Raw genomic sequence first — 20937 nt, forward strand, 5'->3', positions numbered from 1 at the left:
TCTCTTTCTGACATTTATGTAATGTTATTATTGGAGAATTCACATCAGTGACCCGCTCTCCTTGGACTGTGCAATTCTTTGTTGAATTCATTTCCATTGACACAGTAATATTTATATCTGCCTTGCTCTGTAAAATATTAATAGCAAAGACTCGCACGATAAATCAGCAGTTCTTACAGCAGTGCACCTGACTCACTTGGGTTGCCAGCCGAGAGATAGCTGGATGGTCACTCCTCCATCACTCCTCTGGGCAGAGTGAGTGGGGAAAATGCCACTCAGGGTTCTTCCAGGCGCCCGAGGAAATTGCCTTAGTAATGTAATAGACTCACCTTCATCAAGCAAAAAGAAAACTTGTGATATTTGTTTGGATCATTCAGATTTTAGTTTCATATTCAAAATTCAACTTCAGCAAAACACGGGATGGCTTTCACTGTCCATTTCTGAAGCTTGCACCTTGATAGGGCTTTTATTCTTATAGAATCATAAATCTCCTTAACACTTAGCTTTATTTTTATAGAGCTAATCTAAGTTGTAGCAGTTCTTCTAAGTCTCTTTATAGACAGAACTGACAATGGAAAAATATCTCAGAGAGCTCACGTCAAAGAAAAATCTAATTGAAATAATGTTTTTTCATACAGATCATTAGAGAAGTGAAACAATGTTGTCTTCTTATTAAAGCGATTACCTCACCTCATTGTTGAAAACATGAAACTGCTGAGAGCTACAGCCCTTCATTTTTATAAAATATTAGTTGCTGAAGAGCTAGTCTCCAGCAGGCATTCCACGTTATTTTTTCCTATTCATTCAAATCCAAAATATTGCTCATCTAAACTTTGTTAATCACTGTTACAGTAAGTCTGAGACTGCAAGACGCCCAGTAATTCATAACCGTCTCAGCACTTGTTCACCTTCAGGTCAGTTATTCAGTTCCTGAGCTGGCGATCAAGAAAGCATCGTCTGCCGTAACGGCATGGAGTTAATAAAAAAGGAAAGAGGAGATTTTATTTCAAGGATCGGGTCCGAAAAGCCACCAGATTTCTAGCACTGCTTCTCCTTCGCCACCCACCATCCCATTTTAGTAGGGAAATAGGGTACTGGGGAGGTTCAGGGGAAGGTTTCCCACCCTGAAAAGTAGCCCTGAGAAGCATAGCAATAGCACAAAATGCTCTGGGAGCAGAGAGGAGGGGCCCTGAAATCTGCTCTTGGAGTAGCTACAGAAGGTGCCACGTAGGAAGTGCCCTTGGATGAAATCCTGAGAAGCTGGGAGGAGTTTCTGAGCAAAGTGGGGGGGGGGATTTCTAGTGGAGGAAGGGATGTGCACCAAGTCGGTGAGAAATTAAAGACCATGGGGTTTTTGGGGAGCTGCAGCGTACCGGTGGGGACGGGCATGCATCGGGAAGGAGGCTGGCTGACAACGGTGGCACACTTGCCGCCAGGAGCCAGGTGATGAAGGGCGCTCTGGGCCCCGGTGGGGAGAGTGCTTGGCGTCCTCACGCCCCGGAGAGATACTGAACATCTGAGCAGGAGAAAGTCCCTCACGGGGTGCAGTTGGGTGGAGAAAGGATTAGAGGGAGGGAGGCAAGACTGGAGGCAAGGACACCAGTTAGGAGTAGGAGAATCCGGAAAGTTAGATAAGTGGGTGCGACGGGAGGGCCGGGGAGGGGGCGCAGGAGGGGGTGACTGAGTCTCCTGGCCCGGGGGACTGGTTGGACTCTCTGACGAGGGACTGTGGGAGGAACGGAGGAGATGGGAGGCGGGAGTGATGGTAAGTTCAGTTATTATGAACGTGTCCAGTAGGTATTAGATGAATGGCTCTGAAGGACGGAGGGCGACCCCTGAGGAAGGCCGGGGATCAGTGTGAAAGTGGCGATGGAAGCATTTCTGACTTTCTTTCCAGCCCTTAGCGCCTATGGTTCAGTGAGTAATGTCATCTCTTGACAGATGCCCGTTTCGGGACGTCTGAAATCAGCAGTGGCCCGTGTTGAGTGATCTGATGACACGTGCAGTTACTCCTCTCACGGTTGTGATCAGTAAATAAATTGTAATCCCAGCCTGATGCTGACATTGAGCATCTATCAGAACAAATTTCTGGAGTGTCCTCTTTGTGTTCGATGCTACACGGAGATGCCTTGTTTTTAGATGTGAAATAACTTCATGGAGTTTTCTGTCCCAGTTGGGGAGTGAGCTGTAGAGGGGCAGGGAAAGGAAGGCTGGGAGGTGAAGGTTTCTCAGTAAGGTCAGGACGTGCAGGGTGGTAGGTTTTAGACTTGATAAGTTTGACGTTACAGCAGGAGATCAAATGGGTGTATGACTGAGAATGTGAGGGATCCTGGATGGAGAGGGAGAATTAGGATCCATTCCCAGGACTGTGGTCGCTGCAGGTGGGAGGGTGTGGAAAGGGTGGGGAGGGGACTACTGAGGCCTGAGTCCTGGCAGGCGGCACCTTCATTCAGGCTGTGACAGGTGAGGGCCAGCCATCGTGGTTACAGGTAGAATGAGAATAGTGGTCTGTCTGTCTGGTTATGAAAAGAAGGGGATGTTGACCAGACGTAAGAGGTCAGGGGTGATGGTGGCTGGCAGATGATCATGGGATTTAGTGATGGGTCTGTCACTGGTGGTTTTTCTCAGAGGGGTTTTGGGAGAGAGTTAGGAAGTCGGTCATTAAGGAGCAGGAGGAATAGTAATAGTGACAATAATAGTAGCTGACATGTATTGGATGTTACATGCCAGGCAAGGTTCTAAAAGTAACATTTTTGCGTATGTTGTTTTGTTTAATCATCACAGTAATTCTAGAAACACACCCATATTATTAATATTAGTATTGTTGCTCTTATTTCCTTTTACTGATAAGATATATTAGGCAACAAAGGCGATGAATTGTAGACAGTTTTTTTGAGACGTTTTGCAGTGGTAGAAAGAATGGAAAAGCACAGTTGGTGATGTTATGGTTAAGCAGAAGCTTTCCCAAGAGCTTTTGTAACATTTTTGAAGGCAGTGAGGGGAGGAGCCTGGTGGGGAAGGGGAATAGTCGAAGATGCTGGAGAAGGCTGAGCAGGTTGGGCTCCAGGGAGAAGAGACACCCGGGTGGGGCTGGGAGAAAGGGCCCAGCCTTGAAAGTCTTTGAGTTGGGAAAATTAAGAAAACTCTGATATAGTCACTCATATTTTGCAATTCCGAAAGTTGGACAGTCTCTGAACTTGATGGTGCCAGTGTTGGAATGTTAGGAAGGGAAGTGAGACAGTTGCCGAAAATCGTCACATGTTTCTTCTAGAAAACTTCTTGGACTCAGCTTTAAGAAAAATTAAAACAAGAAAAGCTCAATTTTATAACATTAACTCTCCAAACCCAGTTCTGTCAAGTGCAGGTTAACTTGCCTTTTTCTTTATCATTTGTTTTCTTGTTTCATTATTTGAACATAAAAGCACTACTTCTTCAGATGTATTTGGGTACGGTAATTGCATTTTCTTTAATTATTTCTCCCCAAACCTGTATTTTGGGACTGTGAGGTCCAGAGGTGGACAGGACAGGGGGCCTGGCCAGTGAAGGTGTGCAGCAAACGGGGGGACCGGCATGGGAATGAAGGATCGGCTAGGAAAACGGGTAGCTAAGGTAAAGAACCCTTCAGAAAGGCCCTGCAACTGAGACATCACTTTGATGAGAACATTTTTATTAATGGGGGAGGGGGCCAGGACCACTGTCTATCATCGGGTTTATAGAGACCAAAAGGAAATTGCAATTTGGCCGCTCGCTGGCTAGTCAGTTGCAGCAGCACTGACGTTGAGGACCTTGAGGGACTGTACTTGGTGACAGGAAATCTTTCCTCCTGAATAACTGGCACTGGCTGGATACACCGCGGAGCTCCTCAGATCCCCCCCCGCCCCCCCCCCCCGGGGATGCTGGTTAGGCTTGATCAAGGTCATCTGTGGAGCTGAGGAGCCGTGGCCCAGGCAGGCAGGTGCTTCTTTCGCCCCCGACTCTGCAAATAGAACGGTTGGTATTTCCCACAATCAAAACAGGGGGCAACGCCTTCCCACCCCCCCCCGTAGAAATACACCGTGTTTTCCTTCGAAATAAAGAGTTAAAAACACAGACCGTGACCATGACAGTAGTTGTTTCCGTTTGAAAACATTTCCTGAGAAAAAGTGAATGTTTTCTCCCCAAACCCAGTGTTTTGTCTATTAAGACATGTTTATCAAAACATTTTATTTCAGTGTAAAATGTTTTTAGAGTTCATTCTGTGTAAACATGATCATCTCGTACTAATCCGGGCGTGCTGAGCTCCCGTCTCTCCGTTCGTATCTGGTGTTTGTCAGTCTGTGTTTTGTGTCTTTTTTGCAGATGTTGACGAGTGTGTGAACAACACTGTCTGTGACAGTCACGGGTTCTGTGACAACACGGCCGGCTCCTTTCGCTGCCTCTGTTATCAGGGCTTTCAGGCCCCGCAGGATGGGCAAGGGTGTGTGGGTGAGTGTTTAGATTTTTCTTCCCCAACACATTTCGTATCTCCGCATGGAAAAGAAATCAAAGTTGTCCACCACAGGAGAGATTGCAAGCAAGGTAATTTGGACAGAATTTCATCGTGATGTGATTTTGTCACACAGTTTTGGGATGTGCAGAAATGTCCTGTGGCTCCTGAACTGGTGAGGGACGTTAAGAAATGGCAAGTGTAACTCTGAATCTAAACGTAAAGTAAGGAGAACATCTGTTGAAACTCTTCGCTGAGCCTGCAGAGCTGCCCAGTCCCTCCGCACAGGAAATAGGGGCTGGTTGGGGCGGGGCTGTCTGTCTTCACGGGGCCCCCCCTTGGGCGGTGCCTTTAAGGAGAGGTGTTGGCAGGAGTCTCCGTTTCCAGGAACGACACCCGCAAAGTGATGCTTTGAGTTGTGCACCTGCATTTCTTCACTCCTCCGATGGACGGAGTGGAGGACTCTTGACTCATCCGGTGTCCCAGGCAGGATTCGGTCCAGCACGTGCTCGCATCGAAGAGGAGACTTTGCATTTCATTTTCTCACCAGCTGTGATTTGTTTAAATCAAATTCACCGTGAAACACATTTGCGGTTTAGAGCAATTAATGGGAAAGAGAAGAAAGTTATTAAATTCAGAATTCCACAGATAGCCAGGCTCTTTCTTTGTTCTTAATTAAGAAAAAGCTCTGTTCGTTCCGTGGCAGGTGGCACGCGCTCAAGGAGGGGCCGTGACTTCTTCGTTTGGAAATTTGCAATTAAAGTATTAATTCATGTGCCATCCAGATCAAACTGGGAAAACAAAACCTAAGTATTTGGAAGTTTAAGGATAAAATCACTTGACTAGTCACCACTTTTAAGCTAACACTATCATAATCGCTACTTCCAGTTACTGCTTTCGTCTCCACTGCACTAAAATCCAAGCGATAAGTCATCTCTGTGACCTTCACTAAATATTCTGACCAAATAGGTCATGCGATCTGACCTTCTCAGCCCCACCACGCCTCTCCTCTCCTTTTAAGTTCCAGCCACATAACACTGCTTGTGTTTGCTTGTGTGACTGTGCTGTCACTTGGCTGTCGCTTGCTCCCTCTGTTGAGAATGTCCTTCCAGCCCCCCTTCCCAGAGCCGGGACTCACCCCTCTCATTGCTGAAGCCGGAGGTTAGAGGTCGCCTCCTCCCACAGACCGTCCTGTTCCATCTCTCACTCTCCCACTGAGCTCTGACCTCAGAGCTGACGCCCTCTCTTTGGAGTCATTTAATCACGCGTGTGCAGCCTGCAGCCGCCTTCTCCAAGGCAACAAGCTCCGTGTGGTTGAGAACTTTCTGTCCCCCTGGCTGGGCCTAATGTTTGGCCTGCCGCAGGTGCTCAGTAAGTATAGTTTTACTGTTGCTTATTGAGATATGAGATGTCGGACCTCAGACTCCACACAGCTCTCACACCCCTGGTCAGTGTCCACGTCTAAGCAGCCAGGTGAGCTCACTGAACCCATCGATGTTTCACTGTGGCACACGAATCGCTACCCTCAGTAAAGGAATCGTTTTATCATTTTAGTGAACTCGGCAGGTGTCCTTTTGTCTGTTCATTCACTCCTTCAAAGGTATTAACTGAGCACCTGTTATGTGCATTTCGCCACACCCGCGTTCTGTAGGATTTAAGGGATAAGTCAGCCTTGACACCAACCTTTGGCCACGCTGTTTCCTCTGCTAGGACCCTGATCACCTCCCCCCACCTCCACCCTTTCTTATTACCACCTACTCATCCTTCAGGTAGAGCTCAGTCCCATCATTTCCCTAGCCCACCCCTGCACTTAGGGCCCACTGTCTTGTGCTTTCATAGCTCTCTGTGCTTTTTGTTCTTAGCACCCATCACAGCTTATGTGATTTATCTGATTAACTTCCCTGACTTGACTGTAAACTTCATGAAGGCAGGAGTTGGGCTGCCTGACTCATGATTTTTCCCCAGTGCCTGGCCCCTAAAACTAGAAAATGTTTTTTGATTGAGTGAATGCAGCCTGATGCGGGAGATTGCAGTAGCCCTGTCGCTAATACCAGTATGAAAGTAGAAAGTTCCATTTGACATTTACTTAAAATTGATAAATGTGAACTGGCAGCTTTCTGAGGTCAAGTTTTTCTGGTCTAAATTATGACTGTCTAGGTCGATTAAATAGACCAAGTCTTTACTTTATGTTACAATATCTTTTGAGAAGGGAAACTCAGCTCATTGGGTTTTTATCTGTTTCTATACAAAGTAAAATGGAAAACTGAGTAATTATTCAAATAAGTCAAGGTACATAAACTTTTTTTTCAATTAACTGAGTATAGCAGGTGAAATGTTTTCTGAGTGATTTGGGTAATTGCTCAGATTTTTAACTTTGTATAAACCGCCTCAGAATATGCTCAGGAAAGCTGAGGTGGTACATGGTGTCTGTGTAACATGCATGAGCATTTTGGGTGTCAGGTGCTCTGCCGAGCAGGGCCCTCAATAAAATCTCTTAGGAGGAGTAAAGGTAAGAGGTAGTCTTGGGCAAGGTTAGATGTAAAATTAGCCTTTCTTGAGGGCTGTGCACTTGCATGATGTTGACTAAAACATACGCATCAGTCGATGCCTCGACTATCTTTTAATTATGTTTATTTAAGTACAGAAGAAAAACACTTAGCAAAGTAGAAATGACACTGTGGAACACCCGCAGAATTTTCAAAGGCGAGGTGAACTCAGTGAGAAGTTACTGAACCAGCTTGTTGTATGTGAATGATTAATGTGACCCAGTGCATATGTACAGGGCCTTTACACAGTCTGCCTGGCGGTGGTTAAATTATGGACATTTCCGCTGCTAGAAAACTATTTTCAGACATTTGATTTAAAACCATTTAAAAAAAAAAAGAATCTAAAGTGTATGGTTTCTGAAGTGCCAGTGATGGTAATTTTCCTCAGATGAAGAACTGAGGGTGAGAGTGTTGGGTCATGTAAGACCTCATTAGGTCAAAAAGTTAGGGAAGAGAAAACTGAAGAGTGAGAGGGTGCCTGGGTGCTTGTGATGCAGCTCTCGGGTATTCCTCAAAGCGGAAATTGGGATTTGGGAGCTTGGCTTTGCATTTTCACGGTCCTTGCGTACAAACCAAATCGTACAGCCCCCCAGCAGGAGCGCGGGGTCTGCCTGCCCGCTGGGGTCACTTCATTTTCAGCAAACACTACCGGCCGCGGCACAGCGGGTAAAACGAAGATTTAAAGCGAGGCACCCATCTGACTCGGCCTGTGCTCCCTTTTGCAGATGTGAACGAATGTGAGCTGCTCAGTGGCGTGTGCGGCGAAGCCTTTTGTGAGAACGTGGAAGGCTCCTTCCTGTGCGTGTGCGCGGACGAAAACCAGGAGTACAGCCCCATGACCGGGCAGTGCCGCTCGCGGGCCTCCGGAGGTGAGTCCGCTGCCCCCGCCAGGGGCCGAGGGAGGGCTCCGCTCGGGGGTCTGTGCGTACCCAGGTTTGGCCAAACCCTCCGGGAGTGAGGTAAGAAGGAACCAGATGTCCTGGCACGGAACCTTCTGTGCTCTTCCTGCACCTGCCTTATCAGTGGAATTAGGAGGTGAGTGAGGACTCTTTTGGGCTAGGTGGCCTCTCATGTGCTTTCCAACCCAGAGGTGCCATGAGTCGGTGCAGGATCCAAAGGAATGAAAACATTTACTGGGAATTGCTTAAAACTCTGAGAGCCATCGCTCAGGGTTTCACATGCGTCACCTCATTGAGTTGCATAATCCTATTTCTTGGCCCTTGGGGACGTGTATCTTGCCGCGTCTCTAAATTAGGAGCAACATATCAGCCTCTCAGGATCTACAAAGACTTCCACTTGGAATTCTTAAGGTGTTTTTTTCCAGAACTTGGCCTAGAGAGTGGCTGTGTTTGCATTCGTTTAAAATTTGATTTAGGCTATGTCATCAATGGCACGAATTGAAACGGAGAAACGATGCTTTTCCAGATAAATTAATCAACTTCCAGATCGCCCTTGTAGTTCGGGCCATGTCGCTATAGCTTGGTTGTGTTTTAAGAAAAACAAAAAGACTGAATTTCCTTAGAGAGCCAGATAAAATGACACACAGACCATTTTGCCTACTCGTTCCATCTCAGTTGATTTCATCCATGGTTCCAGGAAAGCTGACACTATTCCACAAAGGGGTACACGTGTTCGGTGTGAAATAATTACCTTTGCAAGGTACAGGGGAGGAAAATATAAAAATGCATGTTTTCATCACACACATTTCACTTCTCAAGGACTAATTATAGAAAGGTGAGGAGTGCAGATCTCAGTGAACAGACGGACATGCAGACATGGCGAAGGGAGGGGCCGGAGCGTTTCTGGAGGGAGGCGACTGTAGCTCGAGAGCTGCAGAGAAAGCAGTCACTTCGCATCTGAGTCACACCTGTAACAGCCAAAACAAACACGCAGGAAATCCAAGCCCTGCGGCCAGAAACGGGATGGGTTAAGAAACTGTCCTTTTCTTGTTTATCTTAGGTTTTATAGAGTAACACCTCACCCATAGTATTATTTTGGCTGAAATAATTCACATGTCATGATGGTGAATAGTCATTAAATGAACTGCATGAGGATTAGGTCGACGTGATGAATGCACGTGATACAACTCGAAGAGATTTCAGTGATCGCAGCCCACGGAGGGAGGGAAGGAGAGAACACATAAAGTGGTTATTGGAATTAATGAAAATTTTCGTTTTTCCTTTTATTTTCCAAGCTTATTGTAATACTTTAAATTGGAATGACCAGGGTCCTGGTCTGCTAACTACTTTCCAGCTGTGTGAGCTCAGACATATCATTCAACATCTGTGAGTTTTGGTTTTTTCACGTGTAAATAGGAAAGCTACATTTACCTCGCAGCGTTTTATGAATTTAAAAAAAAAATCATTTACGTAAAATCCCTTTGTCAATGGCAAAGTACCATATAAAGTAATAAAATAGAAAGCTGTAACCCAAACACTTAAGGGATGTGCATGTCTCATCTTCTGACGAGCTCTTCTGGAGTGGTGGACCATTTACTGCACATATTTTCATCCTCAGATGTTTTAGAAGTGGTTCGTTTGGTTCGTATAGCTTCAATTTGGGTATATGTCTGCGATCCTAAAGCCTGCCCTTTTTTTAGAGATTTAACAATGCTTTTAATGGGACCGTGAGACCATCGGAACCGTTTTTGATGACCTGGACTAGCTCACTGACAGCTGCTTCTTAAAACTTCACTTTTTTTTTTTTTTTTTACAAAAAGTGACTCTTTTGGTAAAAGCCTTTTTCCTGTTTTCTTGTAACCAAATCCCTTTGCCTTTTTCCTCCCTGAATCTCCTTTCTCTCTGATTGACTGATCCCCTTTCTGGAAAGTTCTTCCGGTCAGAGCTCACTAAGTACTCTCCTGCTTTTTCGAAGAACATTATTTTGAATATCGAGCTTCATAAGGCTTGGCTGCCAGTGACTACATAGTTTCCTCTTCTTGCTACGTGCAATTCTTTTATTTCTGGGTTTCTTGCATCTTTTCCCAGAGTCCTCTGGCTTCTGCTAAGTGCTCTTCCTACCCAGTTGTTTCATTGGTTTATATCCGTATAATCTGACAACACAGTAACTGGTGACTCTTACTAATGTCTACAGTTCCCCGCAGCTCTGACTTCTGCCACACCTCAGTTGGTATAGTTCTTGGAAAACTTGGATTATAGGGAGTCTGAAGTGTCCTGAGACACAGGTCAGCTCTAAACTCTAGCGGGAACCTTCTCCCTGACTTCAGAGGCAATAATTGATTAGTTGTCAGGAAAAGGTGATTAAAGCTGGAAATCATAAAAAGGATAATACATCTTTTAAATATTTAAAATTTAACTTAAAGCACATAAATGGACATTCATTCACCACTCCTTGAGGGAGGGCCAAGGTCTTTCTTTGAGTAGAAGTTCACTGTCGAGACCTCTGCCTGGCTTGTCTTGCATAAACCATATGTATTATGCATTATCTATGCTGCCAACATTAAAGGGATTGAGAATTTGAAGCCTTTTCAGAAGTTAATGAGTGAAAAATTCTTCTAGATTGGTACAGTTTTTCTCAATTTTTTTTTCGCAGTTCTATCCACACCTGTTTGATAGCATTCTTTTTATTGAATAAACTGTAGTCCTTCTAAAGCTTTAACTTGTTCTAGAAACAGCTCTTCTCACATTTGTGTTTTATTGGTTTATATGCTATTGAATTATGGAATTACAATAATCAACACACTGGCACAGAAGGTTGGAGAATAAACATGGCTGAGTCTTGGTCAACACAGTGTTCAACATGTAAGATCAGAAGTATGTGAGCAGCTGACTCGTGAGCCTTCTACCTGCTGTGAGCATTAGTCTGGATCTTTTTCAGAAGGCCAGAGATCATCAGTTAATCCAAGTTGGTTAAATAGAGGCTGGTTGAAAGAGTTTGTATTCTACTCTAGCCAAACAGTCTGCTGTTACATAGAACAAAACATTTTGTACCAGGTTTAAGTTCTTAGTAAAGATTCAAAGTAAATTTATTATATACATGATAGACTAACAGGTCTCATCCTTCATGAAAAGTGGTTAGGAAAGGAAAGATATATTTGCAGTTTAGGCTATAACATTTTGACTCAGCTGTAAAATTTCCCAGGACGATGGATAGTCCTACAATGAGCAGTAACATAATAATCTCAAGTGGTTTCATACTGAGGACAGAACTGGGCGTAAGGGGTGAGTGTCACGAAGGCAGGTTTCAGATCAGGATGCAGAAGAACTTTCCAGTAACTAGACAGTTAGCCAGTACCTGTCCATTAAATCGTGGATATTTCCCAAGGGCAGTGATTTTCAACCAGTGAGCCGCAATAATTTATAAAACATGCCATACCTGACTGTTTAGTCAGGGGCACTGACCTCTTTCCCTGTAGATTGTCAAATTAAAAATGACAACAGCCAACACAACAATAGCTGTCCAGTGTGAATGGATAAAAATTATACCTATTTTTTGTCAGATCAGCAAAAAATATATTTTTGGGTGTGCCACAGGATTTTAGTAATTAGCTTAAGTGTGCCATGAGATGAAAAAGGTTGGCAATCACTGCCTTAGAGGCATCCAAGGACAGGTGGGACACCCACTGGCTGAAGGACACCCACTTCCTGCAGGAATTGTCCCAGATGACCTTTAAGGTGCTTTTGAACTTTAATGTCCTGGGATTTTTATTTCTAAACTACTTCTTGGCTCTCGACTAATTTTTTTTTTTAGATCTGGTCTAATGTTTTTCACTGCCTGGGCCTTTGGCCACTAATCTGCGTTGCTGTGCATTGCCTAAAAAACCTGAAACAGAAATAACTAAGAAATGTCCAGACCAGGCCACTCATCGCATGTAAGAGGGTATGGATATGAAATATGGCCTGATGCTTTTATGTCCTTAGTGCCTGTGATAATTGCTCAATAAAAACTTTATGTCCTCAGGCACTCTGAAGGAAGCAGTAAATATTTAGTCCTGGCAGCTGCAGCCTTCGGACCTCACCCACGAAATGCTGGTCTCTGCCTTGATTAGTACAGAGAGGGGATGCCGTGGTAGGAACGGAATTTTATTTTTAAAACAAGGTATAATGAAAAGAATACAAAGGGATATATATTATAATCAATGTAGGTGTTCCTTACTTTAAGAAAAGGAAATAAACAAGATCAAAAATTCTAAAATATATGCCCTGGCCCGTGGGCTTCGTGGTTAGAGCGTCACTAATTGTTGTGACTCTTAAGTTGTTGTGTTCTTTACTCTTAAAGAAATGCAAATAGACAAGATCAGAAATTATAAAACATATAAACTGGAGTATTTGCTTTATGGAATAATTGGCCTTCACAAAATGCATTGTAGGGTTTCCTTAAGTATCAATTTTCTCTACATATTTGAGAGCTTATTTTCACATCACAAAGCCAGACCCCAGACGTCGACATCTAGAACCCACCTTCATGGTTTTCCAGCCCAGCTACTTTATTTACAAGTCAGGAGGCCAAAACCCAGAGGAAAGTTCTAAACGCTGTTCTTGGGGGCACCCCGCCAGTGCTGGGCAGAGTTGGCACAGGAACCCAACCCAGGCCTCTTTCCACTTCTATTGTACTTCTCAGGAATGAGCACGGCGCGGCACCAAATTCTCCTAAAAATTGGCTTCCCTTTCACTTCATTTTTCACTTCATTTCTTTGTTTTGTTCCGATTATTAAAATAATGCACATTCTTTGTAGAAAACTGACAAATGCAAAAATATATCAAAAAAGAAAACCCCTGCAGAGTCACCGTGCGGGGGGACGCTGTCCCCGTGCTGACCTGCAGAGTCCTTGGAGGGCATCCACGCTCTGGCCACCTCAGCTGAATGTCTTCCGCCGGGTGCTCTGCCCTCGGAGGTCAGCGCTCGGGCTCCTCATCTGGGGGCCCCCCTTTCCCTCGGCTCATCACCGACCCTTGGACTGTCTCACGCAGGCTCCGTCTTCGGAAACAGTGCCAGTGGACTCTCCTCTCCCCTCCCCTTCTTCCCCTTTGGCCGATCGGACATCGGGCCCCCCTGTACTCCTGGGCTGTCCTTCGCCTGCCTCATTCTCAGGCCGGTTTTCTGCGGCCCATTCCTTAAATAATAACGTTGCACATCCGGCCCCCTTTTTACTCTGTGTTCTCCTCCTGGGGTAGTTTGTCTTCTCTGAGGCGGGCGGCCAAGTAAACACCTTCTGCCTCCAGCTCTGTTCCCAGCTGCCAGTTACCAGACCTTCCCCCGGGGTGTCCCGCAGGCTCGGAAATTGCCCAGAGCCGGCCCAGTGACGGCTCCTTCGCCGGCCCGTTACTCTCCCTGTGTTCAGTCGTTAATTGCCGCACATCAGAACGGGAAACCCTGAGGTCATCGTGGATTTTCCTCCCCTCCCATCGAAGCCATCCCGCCGCTTCTACTTCAGGAGCATCCTTCAGCCCTGTGCCCCTCCTCGGTGACCGCTGCCCGGCCGGCCCTTCAGCATCTCCCGCCTGGACCGTGGCCGGTGCCTCCTGACTTCTCGCCTTGCCTCTCCCGTCTGTCGATTCCTGCTCCCTGCTGCTGCCGTTGTTTGTATTTTCTAACATACACCTGGTTTTAAACCCTTCTTTCAACTCTCAGCTGCTTCCCGACGCTTACAGCGTGCGGTCCAAAGCCACTGCAGGCAGCAGGGCCGTTTTTCCTCGGTCTTATTTCTCTTTGAGGCCCGGTGACCGCGCTCACTGCTCAGCACGGTGCCCGACCGACGGCAGGCGCTCGCGCTGTTGAATCAAACTGCCTCCGCACATTGCAGGGTGCCGCCCTGTGTGCCCGCCGCCTCATTCCCAGCTGGTGCGTAAAATAAAAGTAACTATTCACTTGGTCAGAGTTAGGAAGGGGCCGCACTTAAATGAGGAATTACCTATTCACTTCTGTGTTGGGGGACAGGCCCTCTCTGTGCTTTGGTTACTATGTTACAAGTGGCCCGAAAGCAAAGGGCATATTTCCCTGCCTTCGGGGGACACGTGCAGGTCAGTCCTCGTGGTTCTGACAGCTGAACCCAAGCAGATCCTTGTTCTGTTCCTAGAGAGGTCCACTGCAGGTTCTGTGTATGTGCATATTCTTTTTAAGGCAGGAAACCACATAATACCGTTCAACTGTTACATTTGGCAGAGGTGGATTATTTTTCTAACGTGTTTAGTTAACCTGTGAAATCAATTAACATTAAGAGAGTTTTTTCAGAATAATTTCTGATTGGAAAAACAATTAAAGACAGTGAGACCACATGATTTAGAATGCAGACACTGTAAAATGCCACAAAATCCCGAGGTCTTAATGTGTATTTGTAGTGGGTCTGTACCATAAGTGTAAGTAAGCCCGAAGAAAATGTGCCCATTTGGGGGGGGGGGGGGTTGTTTGTTTTTATTGTGGGATCAGATTTCTTCTCACATTCAAAGAGAATAGCGAGAAGAGTTTACTAATTACGAAGCCATGCTTTTATTTTTATGAAATTTTTCTGCTTGTTATGTAGAGTATCTAAAATAGTATCTGAGTTTTTATTAAAGAGATACCGCTATTTGAATGAACTGACCCATCAAAAGAACAAAGTGACAGACTCAAACTATATAAATAAGCCCTTTTTTCTTAACACTACAAGAGACGCACACACTTTTGCATTAGAAATGCATTTTGTATCCTAGAATTCTCTATAAAAAGGGCCTCCAGAGGAACAGCTCGTGCATTTCCTTTTAAACGCATCCCCGCACTTTACATCTCTCCCAGCGTGGCTTTGCTGGGTCCTGTCCCGCCGGGGTGCGCACCTGTCTGTCGGGCCTGTGCCGCTGTGACGTCCACGGGTGCTTCCAGTTCCCACCCGGGTCAGCATCTCTCCCGTTTTCCTTGGGGCGCTTTGCTCTGCTTCAGGACTTCCTTCTTTCCCCCCATCTGCCCACTTTTCCTACCCTCTCCATAAATGACAGGCTTTCTCTCCTCTCCCCAGCTCATCCCTATTCCAGGCTCACTCCCCCATTGCCTCCTGACCCCTTCACCGGGAAAACAAAAACAAAACGGCCTCCACTCTGTCTGGCCAGTACTGATTGCCCGCCTTGGAAATGGGAGGCCCTGAGGCCTCCAGGAGAGCCTGGCATTGTCCTCTACCCCGGCACCTGTCATGAACACAGCTCTCACCCATTCACCTGTTACTGCACCCCTGGCCCATCCTCAGGCTCCTGCAGTCACGATGTCACTCCCTCTGCAGGCCGGGCATCCCTCACCCCGCTCCACCCACACAGAGCTGAGTGCGGTTGTGCTTTAGCTCCTCCTCACCCCTAACACACCTCATTTGCTGGCCAATTTTTTTAAATTTATTTTTCAAGAACTTTACTCAACTGTCGACTCCTCCAGGGAGCCTTCCACGATTGCCTTGCTCACCCCCTCCTTCCGCAGTGTGGCTTAGGTGCCCAGGTCTTATTCTCACAGCACTGTTAGGGGCTGACTCCCCACCTGGCTGACCTCTTTAAAGATGGGAACTGTGTGGAGGAATCTTTTTTCCAAGTAATTTTTCTCTTGTACTTTGCTCTCTAACCTTTATTTTGACTTCTTTCATATCTTTGGCCATCTGAAGTGACCACCTTTCTATAGTCTCCCTTCTTCTTTGCATCCCTCCATGCCCAGTCCATTCCTATTGTGTGTGCTGGTTTTCTGAAACTCACGGATGGCTTCTCCTGAATTCCACTGAAAACACACACACACACACACATGCACACACACACACGCGTGTCTCATTTTCCAAGCCCTTGAATAAGAAAACTAGGGGCGGGGGTGGGGGTGGGGAACACATGAATTGCGACCAAGTTCCCTTCTACTACTCTTTGGAATATTACACTAGAATTCTTTTTCTCAGAACAACATGACTTGGTAGAAAACATTCATGCCTGTTGTGATTTTAAACATAAAAAGCGAATAAAGCTTCCTGAGTGACCCTGTTGAAAGTAGCTTACAGAGCAGGACGCCCACCCTCGCAGTTCCATGGCCTGGTGTCTTTCTCGGGACTGGCAGGCAGGTGTTTCATCTGCGGACGCTGTTGACTCTCAGGTATTTGTGAGACTGCCCTTTGGTCATTGCCCCGATCCTGACTGTCCCCCAGAGGGTGTGAGAGGACGAGCTCAGAACCTTCAGAACACACAGCAAATGGAAAGTGAAAGCAAAGGCGGGTCCGTTTAGAATGCTCCAGTCCACTTTACCCAAAAAAAGGTCCGGATGTCCTGACGCCAACCGCAAAGCTAAGATTTGCATAAAGAAAGAAACAGTCCTGTAAGTGAACAGCCACACCCTCTTCTGTCTGACGAACCGAGAGAGAGAAGCTTCCGGAAGCTTCTAGGAGCTCCAGAAGCAGCATCTGCAGCTGCGACCCACTCCTTCCCATTTGGAGCAAGGTCCCCGAGCGCCCTGTGGCATCGCACCTGCGGGAACGGCCCGCTGCCCCTCCCCTCTGGCCCAAACAGAAAAGACGCGAAGCGAGACAGATGCGTGCTGGTGGGGCCGCGGGAAGCTGAGCCGCTCAGGAGTCTAGGGAGGCACGAAGCAGGGACGTTGGGCCCGGGCTCAGCTGCTCTCAGGAGAGGATGCTCTGTGATCTGCACCGTCTGTCCCATGTCATGGGGTTACCCTGTAAAACCTTCCAAAAAACGCACGCGTGGGAAAGGTCCAAAAACGCAGTTTCTTGTCGCCAGTCATACCTCCGGGATTAAAACACACAAAGTGCTGTCTGTACACAGATGTGAAGCCAACGTCTTCATATAAATTGTGAAATCAAGTCTGAAAATACTAGAGAAGTAATATATTCCTTTTTTTCTTTTTCTTTTTTTAAAAAAAATATATCTTTATTGATTTCAGAGAGAAGAAGGGAGAGGGAGGGAGGGAGAGAGACACATCAGTGATGAGAGAGTCACTGATCGGCTGCCTCCTGCACACTCCGCTCTGGGGATCGAGCCCGCAGCCCAGGCGTGTGCCCTGACCGGGGATCGAACCGTGATCGCCTGGATCCTAGGTCGATGCTCTACCGCTGAGCCACGCCCAGTCGGGCAATGTACAATATTTCTTAGAAGTCTGTAGTATGAGACAAGTAATATGGTTAATCTGATTCATAACGTATTTAAGAAAAAAAAAATCATTCTTTTTCATGCTTGGCACTTTTTATAACTATTGATCTTTTAAAATTATTTTCCGATAGGAACATTCCTCCCCTGGCAGCGGTGACCTGAACTCCTACAGAGATTCTTTAAAGAAATACCATTGCACGTATTTACTGATCAGTGTTCCCCTGGTGGGGAAATGCTCTAGGAAGGTAATTATTTAAAGGTTAGGAAGAAAGGGAATTGTAGCTTTTCACAGAGTGACCTTTGTGGACCAGTTTTAGAAAAAGAATTTGCTTCGCTTTCCAAACGCGGATGAGGGCCTGACCGACCCTCGGTTTCAGCTGTGTAAACACTGAGCTTCCAAACTGCTTGGAAAGAAAAATCAGAGCAAAACTTGAAACAACCAAAGTAAAACCAGAATAATACAGTGATATTATTGATTGTTTCCCTGTGCAATAACCTGTGAATTTCCTTCCAACGAAAAAGGGGGGGGGCAAAGATAATTTGATTTCTTAGTTTCTGCGCTGTGGGGATAACGAACATTGTAGTAAGCGGTATTTGATATAATATGATTTCTGACATGCTTTGACTTAGAAGCCTCGGTTTCTGATTACCTATGAGTCTAGCAGTCTTCTTGGGCCACTGTATAGTATTTCCTTTTGCAGTGCAGACCACAACATACCTACAGCTTCATATGCAAGGGAAAAAAACAGTCACGGGGCCCTCTTTTAGCACAAACTGTAAACTCGACTGGCAAAACTGCTTGTGTTGCTGATTTAATTTATATTTCTAAATGCGCTCATTAATAGCTGCATTTTTAGGCAACTGTATAAAATAATTGAGCTGAGTTGTTAATAGTAATAGGGTGTCAGTTGGGGGAAAGTTTATGAAATGGTCCATGGAGTTCATGATTGATCTAATAATAATTTAAAATGCCTACCCCTAGTGTTCCCCGGTGACTCCATGGGTAAGAGCTCGGAGCCCTCCCGGGGAGAATGAACCGGCGGTGGTCTTGCCCGGGCGCGGGCCTTGCACGGGCGTGGGCCTTGCACAGGCGTGGGCCAGGCACAGTGCCGTCCTTGGCACACGTGCGAAGCTAGATGAGATGAGGGATGTGGCAGGTTTCATCCAACTTCACACGGGAGGGAATGATTTCAAACCACTTCATGAGCTGCTTCTTGGGAATCAGCATTTCAGTTTTTTTCCTGGACACTTGTTCTAGGTTTGAATTTGTCATCAGCTATTAACACAAACGTAAGAGTCCAAGCTGAAATCTGTCAGACAGAATAATCCGAGAAGGGGCCAGACGCAGGCGTGCGAGGGATCTTTTCCGTTCCCCGGATACCCTGTGAGAGGGAGTGTATGTTAAAGGCTTGTTTGCCGCCTTGCTCATTTTTAAGGCCAGAAGGGGAAAGAGAGGGCGGCAGCTTTTCCGAGAATTTTATGAGCTTATATTTTAAAAACACCTTTGATATTTGGTATATTAATCAAGATCCACGGTCAGCCTGACGCTGCCAAAAGAAATATATAGGAAGCTATTGTGCCAATAACTCCTTATATTTTCCTAATATAATTATCTAACAACTTCAAAAAAATAAAAGGTTAAGTGTTGACATTAAAGTCTTATCCTCACTCGCAAATGTTTCCCTTTGTCCCTACAGTTTCTTTGGGTCCAAGAATCTAGAAACAGCAGAATTCTGAAAAACTTTCCTTAGAATTAAGTAGTCGTGATGGTGGTAGTAAGCTTCTTATCTGATATATCACAAAATAAAAACTGAATAAATTCTAACTGGACCATAGGCCGTAATTTGAACTTCATGGTATATGGCAGGGAAGGGAGTAGATCACTTGCCAAGTCTAGTCACAAAATATTGATCATTTCTTAAAAGCGCAAACTGGTTCATGACTTCAAATCCGATGGGATGAAATCATGTCTGGTGTTATCTAAGAGCAGGTGGATTATGTTGTTATCATTTGAATTCTGTCGCATCACTTCATCCGTCTCTGTCACAGTGAGTTACACTGAGTCTGGTAGAACGTATTTTCCTCTAGTTCACCCTTGAGCCAGGACTAGAGCCCAGCCTTGAAATTCTACCTTGAGCCTCACCTGACACTCACTATTTCATTCAGAGCCTTGTATTTGTAGCCTTTTAACTAGTTAGATTTTCAGTAGTGAAAGGTCCCTTCCCAGATTCCAGGTTCCTGCAGTGCTTTTTCTGGTGACCATCTTCTGCTTTGTTCTGTTCAGGAGAGACTGGGGGCGTGGTGGATTCCAATAACCATCCGAGGGTTAAATATGATGTGGTGGCCTCACGTCTCTGGTCAAGTGTTGGGGAAAATTTTCATTGATTTAAGTAGGTGTTACAGCTCCGTAAAGAATGGCCCTGTGTTTGGCAAGAGAGCAAGTATGGAAACTCTGCTCACAGCCAAGTGTGCAAGAGTAAAGTAATCGGTTCACGTAGAAGGAAATGATCTTGACAGATTGGCGCTCTTGGGGAGCGGGAGGCAGCCACCAGAGTCGGGATCCCAGCGCACGCACCCCGCGGCGGAGGAGCCCCTGGCAGTGGGGAGCGGCTTTCTGTGAATGAAATGCTCCTGTCGCATCCGGTCCTTTGATCACTGTGTCCTCTCCTGTGTCGTGCGACCGGTAGATCCGATGTGTCCCGTCAACCCTCTGCTTTGTCCGCCCTGTTTAGACGTGGAGGTAGAGCAGCCCGGAGAAGAGAAGAAGGAGTGCTACTACAACCTCAACGACGCCAGCCTCTGCGACAACGTGCTGGCCCCCAACGTCACCAAACGGGAGTGCTGCTGCACCTCCGGGGCCGGGTGGGGCGACAACTGCGAGATCTTCCCCTGCCCGGTGCTGGGCACCGGTAAGCACCCGCGCAGCGGCGGCTGGCCCTGTCCCCGGGGCGGTGGAGCGTCTCTCTCGGGCCACCGCGGTAGAGCTTGGCCATGCTGACGCCCGCTGGTGGTGCCGGGCTCGGAATCCGAGGGAGATCCCCCGATAGTGAGTTCCATTCAGATCTGGAAAAAGCACTTTCATCCCACCTCAGGGTGAATTCCTAGAGTTCTTTCCATCGCCGACTGTGCCGTTACAGTGAGGTTCAGTATTATATTTGGCAGGAGGATAGTTCAGTTTTATTCCATTTTTAAAAATGGAAACCAATCTTTTTTTTTTTTTTTTTTTCACGACGACACAGCGTGATCCATAACTAGGGATTGCATGTTTAAGCTAAGATTTCGCTTGATGGATTCCTATTAAAACGTTAAAATGCTAGAGACCACAGTAATGGAGAAGTAAGTCATAACACCAAGTAAAACATGGGTAGGTAAAATATGGGTGAACTAGGAAGGTTTTTTAAAAAATTATAAATAAACCTTTGAAGTCATTAGTTTTTTTGGGGGGGTGGGGGGTTGCACCTAATCCATAATTTTTGAGATTGTACTGAATTTATTTGCCTGAATTGGATGGCAAAATTTGTACTTTAAAGCTGCTGAGTCCTGGGGTGGGACGGGGGCTGGGTGGAGGGGGCAAGAGTGGGGGAAATGACAGACGGCGATAATACTGTCAACAAGTTAAAAATAGTAATAAGATAAAATGCGATACAATGCACATTCATGGGAAATGTTGATGTTTTCCTCTTTTTAACTTCTTTCTTTTTTTTCTCATCTCTCCTGAAATCAGCTGAATTCACTGAAATGTGTCCTAGAGGAAAAGGCTTTGTCCCCACTGGAGAATCCTCTTACGAAGATGGTGGCAGGGACTATAAAGGTCAGAATCCAGCAGGAACGGATTCGCAATGTGTGTGAACACCAGGCATTCGAATAAAAGCATGGC

The 20937-nt window shown here is 46.0% G+C and overlaps 1 protein-coding gene across 10 annotated transcripts in view; it reads left to right on the forward strand.

Moving 5' to 3' along the window:
- Window positions 1–20937, forward strand: part of LTBP1 (latent transforming growth factor beta binding protein 1) — a 313293-nt gene that overhangs the window by 265402 nt on the left and 26954 nt on the right. For all 10 annotated transcript variants that reach the window (XM_087823460.1, XM_087823461.1, XM_087823462.1 and 7 more), the window contains 4 exons: window positions 4339–4464; window positions 7737–7880; window positions 19793–19969; window positions 20785–20871. In XM_087823460.1, coding sequence (XP_087679586.1) covers window positions 4339–4464; window positions 7737–7880; window positions 19793–19969; window positions 20785–20871 — 534 coding nt within the window. The remainder of the gene's footprint in view (window positions 1–4338; window positions 4465–7736; window positions 7881–19792; window positions 19970–20784; window positions 20872–20937) is intronic.

The sequence above is a fragment of the Miniopterus natalensis genome, chromosome 13 (assembly GCF_054644295.1).
Source record: "Miniopterus natalensis isolate mMinNat1 chromosome 13, mMinNat1.hap1, whole genome shotgun sequence".
Classification (NCBI taxonomy): Eukaryota; Metazoa; Chordata; class Mammalia; order Chiroptera; family Miniopteridae; genus Miniopterus; species Miniopterus natalensis.